Source organism: Phalaenopsis equestris, unplaced genomic scaffold (assembly GCF_001263595.1).
Source record: "Phalaenopsis equestris unplaced genomic scaffold, ASM126359v1 Scaffold000341, whole genome shotgun sequence".
NCBI lineage: Eukaryota > Viridiplantae > Streptophyta > Magnoliopsida > Asparagales > Orchidaceae > Phalaenopsis > Phalaenopsis equestris.
In genome coordinates, this window is record NW_018164783.1 from 193,800 (window position 1) to 201,196 (window position 7,397).

The 7,397-nt window shown below is 36.9% G+C and overlaps 1 protein-coding gene across 2 annotated transcripts in view; it reads right to left on the reverse strand.

Annotated features, from left to right (window-relative positions):
• LOC110025900 (uncharacterized protein At1g76660) overlaps positions 1-3,377 on the reverse strand; it is a 10,337-nt gene extending 6,960 nt beyond the window's left edge. For both annotated transcript variants that reach the window (XM_020726591.1, XM_020726590.1), the window contains exon 1: positions 2,236-3,377. In XM_020726591.1, the coding sequence (XP_020582250.1) occupies positions 2,236-2,343 (108 nt within the window). In that variant the 5' untranslated portion in view covers positions 2,344-3,377. The remainder of the gene's footprint in view (positions 1-2,235) is intronic.
• Positions 3,378-7,397: the final 4,020 nt, after the last annotated feature.

Here is a 7,397-nt window from a genome sequence, read left to right on the forward strand (position 1 = left end):
TTTATATGGGGGGAGAATCAAATGAAAATGATATAAAATCTAGGCTTGTTTGCATCAATTTTATTTTTATGTTTATTTTTTGCGTTTGAATTTAAAAATATGTTTGTTCAGTGTACTTTTCATATGCTTTTTATTATTTTTTTTAAAAATAAATCAACTTGATTTCAAAAACAATTTAAATAATTTTTAGATGGTTTAAGCGACACTCAAAACAAGTTGATTTATTTTCAAAATCCCAGAAATCTTTTATTTCAAATAAAGATATAAATAAAAAAAAAAATACCACATATCTTCTTAGATTTTTTTAGGAAGCAACATCTTTTCAAAACATTAGTTGAGAAAAATCCACAACAAACAGTGAAATCTGTGTAAAAATTTAAAGTTAAACTCAATTCCACCAATCACCAAAGAACAATAACGCCTATTCACTTAAAAAAAAATAAATCTAGCTGACTAGAATGAAATATCCACCATCCCATTATAAGTACATAGATCAATTTTGTGCCCATATGCCAGTACTTCATCAAACCACGTTTTCAATTTCTTATCTAATCTTATACTCAAAATATAATCAATCTAGATTACTAGAGACAGCCATTAACTTGCCATAGATAATAGCATAACAAATATTCTATCTATGCTTACAATGTATATTTTGATTCAAATTAACAATGAACAGAAAATTTCACTTTCTATTCTTCTAAATTTAAGTTATGCTTTAAAAACATATTAAAGATTTCAATTCAATCTAACATACAATGAGATGAAGTTTTAACATACCAACTTGTGAAAGATTTCAAATATACAAAAATATGATCATATTTTTAATATATTTATCAAATAAGACAATCAGAAAGGGTGGCAAATAAAAGCAAAAGTAAAAAAAAAAAAGATAATCCAATACGAGCTTTGCATGCAAGTTGATGTTAAAAATGTGTCAAACAAGTACCCACTCCTACGAAATTGCACATGAGAAAAAAACAATAAAAGAGAATGAGCTTTTGACAAGCTTTCCTTCTCAGCTCACTCGCAGGGCAGATTTGTAAATAAGAAAAAAAAATAAAGAAGATGCAAGTTCAAAAAACAAACATGTAGCTTCACTGTCAATAGCAATTAGCATGAAATGAAAATTGTCCATTATCATCAAAATTCAGAAATCTTCAGACAATATAAATAAAAATAAATAAATCCTATTTCTGAAATTCTGACAACCGGATTCCATTGCGCTGGTCAAAATAACCTGATCAGTTAAAACTATAAAGGAGTAAGACTATTGTTAAAAGCTTGCAATGGTGATCAAGGCTTTCATTGCATTAAAGAATGCTTACAAAAAACTCACATACAAGATATGATTGTTCAGTAGCATTGAATAATGGAAGCAGTTCTTTTCAAAATAAACAAAAAACTATTTTCTTAACACAATAAGAGTCTTAAGGGCAAACTATCTGTCAATATGTTTTAAGTAAAATAAAAATGTCAACAACTGGGGAATGGCCAAAAGCATACAGGAGCAAGAGATGTGCGGAATTAAGCTATTAATAAAAAGATGAAAAATAAAAGCTCAGAATGACCATTCTGTGAGAGAAAAACTAAAATGAGAACCCTAATCCTAACCCTAACCGTAACCCCTGAAAAAAGTATGACAGTAACTGTAAATTTGAGTGAATAATCAGAAGGCATCACACAAAAATAGCAAAGACGAAAAACAGGAAAACAGGATAATGTAAACACAAGGTTTAGTTTTGAGATAATCTCAAAAGCTCTCTGGGGTTGCAAATGATGCAACACAGCACTGAAGGAAACAACAGAAAAACAGGAAAAGCGAGGCAGATCAACCAAAACCAGTAAAAAAAATTAAAAAATGGGGGAAATTGATAAATTCAGGAGGAAGAAATGAAGAACAGGAACGAAGACTTAAACTCAAACAACAGAACAAGATAGACATCAAACTAGAAAAAAAGCTTTAAAAAATTGTCCTCCAGCTCGGACAACTCTCAGTAAAACCCTTGCGTTTGGTAGAATACTGCCAAAAAATAGAGAAGACGAAATCTAGAGCTCCACAAAGGTCCAGACTGAAAAATCATAGATCTAACTAATTAAAAATTTAAAACATAAAACAAAAAACAGAACTTTTAAAATTTCCGAAATGCATTATGTAAGTATAGAGCATCAGATCCCAGATCCAGTCATCCACAAACAAATGCAAAGCAGCGAGTGTGAAAGAGAGCAGCATACCCTCTCCGGTGGAGGAAATCTCGCTTCAACAGAACCAACAGCCACAGCTGCAACGCTAATGGACGCCCCACCTCCCGTGTTACTACCTCCTCTACCATTTCCAGCCATATTTCACATTCCCTTACCTCAACCCGAAGAACGACCAGAAACTCACACACTGATCACCAGAATAAAGCAGATCCCACAAGTTGCAATTTTGAAAACCAAAACCAAAGTCAGATCACAAAACCCACTGTCCTTCCAGTGTCCACTAAGATTTGGTTGCCCTCAACCGTCAATTCTCACAGAGAAGCGATCTCGAGAACCGGCATAGACTCAGGCCCGAGCTCCAAGTCCTCTCTCGAGCTCATCAAACGCATGGAATCGCGAGAGGCTTGGAGAAGAAGGATTGCAAAGAGAAGCTGTACGTATCAGGGTATAAAAGAGTTTCCTTTCACTCCCAAATCCGGGATCCTCGCTCCTCTGTTCCCTCCCACCTCTCACCCACTCCACTCCACTCTTCTCACTCGTTAAACTCGGACCAGATGCAGATCCTCTCTCCCCTCCCTTCTTAGTTCACCTCCCGCTCGCTCGCGTCCTCTCTCTCTCTCTCTCTCTCTCTCTCATGTATCCACGCACAACCCGCTCTCACTCGCTCAACTTTCTTCCCCCCCTCAAAAGTTTACTATTAACATAAAAATTCATTTAATGAACATGATGTGATGCTATTCGCTTTCCCGTGGGGAAAGGATGCGAGGGTTAACGTACGGAGATTCAAGAGCCTTGTTGGCTCGACCGCACCACCTCTTTTACTTAATTAATTTGTCTCTCTCTCTCCCTCTCCCTCTCCTCTCTCTCTCTCTCTCATCTCTCTCACTAGAATCAATAGATCTCTAGACCATCAAGTTCCAATCCTTTTCAATCAGACTCAATTTCACATTCCTCATGCATCCTCGTCGTCATCACCAAGGCAAAATAGGGAGACTGAATTGTGAAGTCACGAACTTTGAATATAGGTACTCCATGAGCCAAAGTCACGAACTTTGAATGATGCAGCAGCGCCGAGGAGCAGCAAGGACTACGGTGCAGTGAAGCAGAGAGGGATCATGTGGACCGTGCGGCGCTTTAATACTAAGGCTGATCACTCCGGTCCCCACACATTCTATCTTCTCTTCCCTCTCTCTCTCTCTCTCTCTCTCTCTCTCTCTCTCTCTCTTCCTCTCTCTCCCTGATCTCTGCTCTTGGCTGCTATACCTCTGCTCTCCACCTACATAGCAGCCCTGCACGTTCGCCAAATCGCCTTCTCATCTCTTCTCAGTGGACACTGCGGGCTTTCACAAGCTTTCATTAACGACCAAATGACAACATGAATAGCCTGCCTTGATTGTATACCGCTTTATAGTAGCTACATTCTGTATATACCAAGGAAAATGTCCAATAGCCCAAAGATACTAGTATATTTGAATGTTTTTTTTTTTCTAATTAGCAGCATTTGCATATATATACATATCACACAGTTCTTATATCTAACACTTAGACATTAATATTTACATGTATATTACTCGAATATTTAACTTCACATCAAAGATTCAAAAGTATCATTGATGCGTGCTAGAAAATTTGGCGGTAGAGTAATGGATTGTCATTTTAGTGTTGCACGAGAATTCAGCATACACTCGGGTAAAATATAATAACTAATAATGACACCAGTAGTTTTTACGTGGAAAACCCGTAAAGAGAAAAAATCACGGGATCTAACCCAAATATTAAAATTCACTACATGCTGATGATTACAAAAATTCATTTTCCCGCAGATGAGAAATGGTTCTTAAGTTTCCCAAATTACAACATCAACTGAGGGCTTCTGGTCGGTGGTTGTTGACATTGATTAGCGATGATCGACAGTGGTCAGCGGTCGGCGGCGGTTAGTAGTGGTTAATGGTGACAATAGTGTTTAACAGTGGTCAATGGTTGTCAACTGCGGTCGACAATAGTCAATGTTGATTAGTAGTGGTTGGTCGTGATTAACGGCTGTCGGCGGATGACGAAGACGTTCGACGGCGACCAATGATGGTGGACGCTGGCCAACGATGATCAACGGTGGTTGACTACGATCGACGATGATAGGGGTGGTGCTGGACTAGCTTATTCTCAAATCTATAAGTTCTCTCTTAAGCCTCCAGTCTCTTCTCATAAGAGAGGTAGAGCTCTACTTATAGTGTTCTTTGTGCAATGAATGCAGGAATATATAGAACTTTGATTGGACGGTTCAGAGGGCTTCCTTCGATCAAACTGTGTTTGATGAACAACTTAGCGCCTTAACGATGTCGAAATTGAGCAATTTTAGGCTCGTTGGATTTGTCTTGTTGAGATGCTCGATTAGATTATAAACTTGCTAAATTCGACATTCGTTTGACCTTTTAAATATTTGTAAAAAAGTTCCAAGCATAGTTTAATGATTTAATCTAAGCTTGATGTGATTCGGATTGAACTAATTTTGGTAATATTAGGTTCTTCTTATCGAGTCAGTCAATTTGACTATGCTTGCTAAAATTAGAGTTCTAGATGAGTTTTTATCGATGTTTGAATATTTCTTACTCAAAAAGTCACATTGAGATCTATGTCATGCCTCGCAATTTGTGTCAGATGTTGGAGTTTTGCTGGAGACATATCAGTTGCTCTCTTATTTTTGTGTGAGATCACATTGTCAACCACAAATATCAAGAACTAAAGCCTTTTCATTTTTGTCATGTATATATGTAATTATGAGTATGTATTATATTATTGTGAGAATTTATATAAGAATAATATAAATCTCTATAAGTTGAAGCAAATAAGTGCAACTCAGTTAGTTGGGGCTTTTTCTTCACGCAACGAGTGGCGGGTTCAATCCTTGCACTGAAAAAATATTAAGATTTTTTTACCATGGGCTCGAGGCTAGGACGGGTCGATGGGCCGAAGCTGAGAAGGCAGAAGAAGGCAGGCCGTCTGGGATGGTCCCGAAGCTGAAGAGACAGATCGGCCCGAAGCTGAAGAGATGAACGTGGAGGCCTTAGCAGTGGTTTTCCAAACCGTCGAATTTGGATCAGATTAAGCCGAAAAAGAGGAATTTTAGTAGATGTTGGGAGCCCAAATGATGAAATTTGAGTTGTTGTTTTTTTAATGAGCTATTATGTATTTATTTTAAAGAGTTATTATTCTTTTTTCCTTTTATTTATTTTTATTTTTTGGAGGTGTTGCTTTTTTTTAATAAGTTGTTGTTTTTTTTAATAAATATTTTTTTAGATGAATAAATATGAAATATTAAAAGGTGACAATATGAAAAGATTTTTAGTTTTTTTTTTTTTTATTTGAAATGGTAAATAGGAAGGCCATAAGGCGAAAGCTCCAAGGCCAGAAGCTAGAATATGGAAGGTCAAGCGATAAAGGAATTAAGATAGATTTCAATTTTTTTTAATTAGTTGTTTATACATATACATATATATCTAAAATAAAGTTGGTTTGAAAAGTAATTTAAGTGTATTTAATTTGTAATAATTAAACAAGAGAATATGAAGAATTTTTCTCTTTTAATACATGAAATAGTTTTATTTCTTGTTTTTAATTTGGAATGAAGAAGGTAGAAAGTCATTAGACAGAATGTCAAAAGTCGGAAGGTAGAAAGACGTGAATTAATGCAGATTTTAAATTTTTTAATTACTATTTTAATGCATTTATTTTTAGCCATAAATATTTGTGTTCTTTGAGCTTATATATAGGCAAATGAGAAGAGGATGCTGGTGGAGTCCCCGACTATGCCAAGCAGGTGATCTGAGATATCCCAAAAGAAGAAATTCGTCCCCTTTCTGCATAACAGGTGAGCAATGGAATCTTCTTTCACATTGCAGCCAAGAGGGCAGTCGTCCATGTTCTGCATAGCAGGAGAGCGACAGGATTGTCTTTTATATTGTGACCAAGAGGAAAGTCATCCTCATTTTGTGTAGCAAACGATCAACATGTTCTTCTTTTGTGTTGCGACCAAGAGGAATGTAATCACTGTTTTGTGTAGCAGGCAAGTAACGGACTCTTATTTCACATCAGTAAGATTAAGAAAGTTATCTCTGTCTCTGCCCAGCAGGTGGCTCGGGAGCTTCTTGCTTATTGCTGCTGTGTATTTCGATGAAGATGATGAAATGCTAGAGTTTTCTTGCTGCATTTTGACGTAGAGAATTTCATGCTTCTGTAGTGACGATATCTATTGTAGCCTTTGTACCAACTCTTGTTGGTCTTTGTAGATGTGACATTTGTAGATGATTGTAAAGTATTTCTTTGGACATCTTTGAGGCTACTTCTGAGGCTGATGTGGCTTTTCAATTGTACAAAATTCTACAATTAAAGTTAGCACACACACTTTATAAAATGAAGAATCATGTATCTTTTGAGGTGCGTGCCTTTTGAGGTTGCTCTCTCTCTCTGACTTATGCTTTATAGGAGCTTGACATTATTTGATACATTCTTAGGCTCATAGCCTTTTGAGGCCTTTGATGTAGATGTGTCTTCTGAGGCTTATAGTTTTTTGAAGTCTTTGATGTACATGTGCCTTCTGAGGTTTACTGCCTTCTGAGATATTTGATGTACCTGTGCCTTCTGAGGCTTGTAGCCTTCTGAGGTCTTTAAGTGGAAACCATATCAACCACATGCTCTCTTGGAGTATTTCTAGTGAGGACCCTGTCCACTACTAGCTTCTCATCAAAACTTGCCTTTTGGGCTCGTCTTCCAGAGGCATGGTAGCTTATAATCGGGTCTTCTCTACTGGACTTGAATTCTTAAAGCACCATAGCTTTCCATCGAGTCTTGTCTCATGGGCTTTACTTTCAGGGGTAACAGATCTTCCAATTAAGTTTTGCATTTTGGGCTTGACTTCCACAAAAATGGTAGCATCCTATTGAGACTTGCTTCTGATGCTTATCTTCTAGGTTCACCTTAGTTTCACATCGAGTCTTGCCTTCAAGGCTCAACTTCCAAGAGTACTAGATCTTTCAATCGAGCTTTCCCTCTTGGGCTTGACTTTCAGGGGCATAGTTGAAATAAGAATCCATTGAGGTTGTGAGACCATGTTGCCGCCTCCCCAATTCTTTGTGTTCATCACAATGTCGTTGGTTAAATTCAGTACTAGGAGTCTCTCTTCCTCAAAAGGGAAAGAA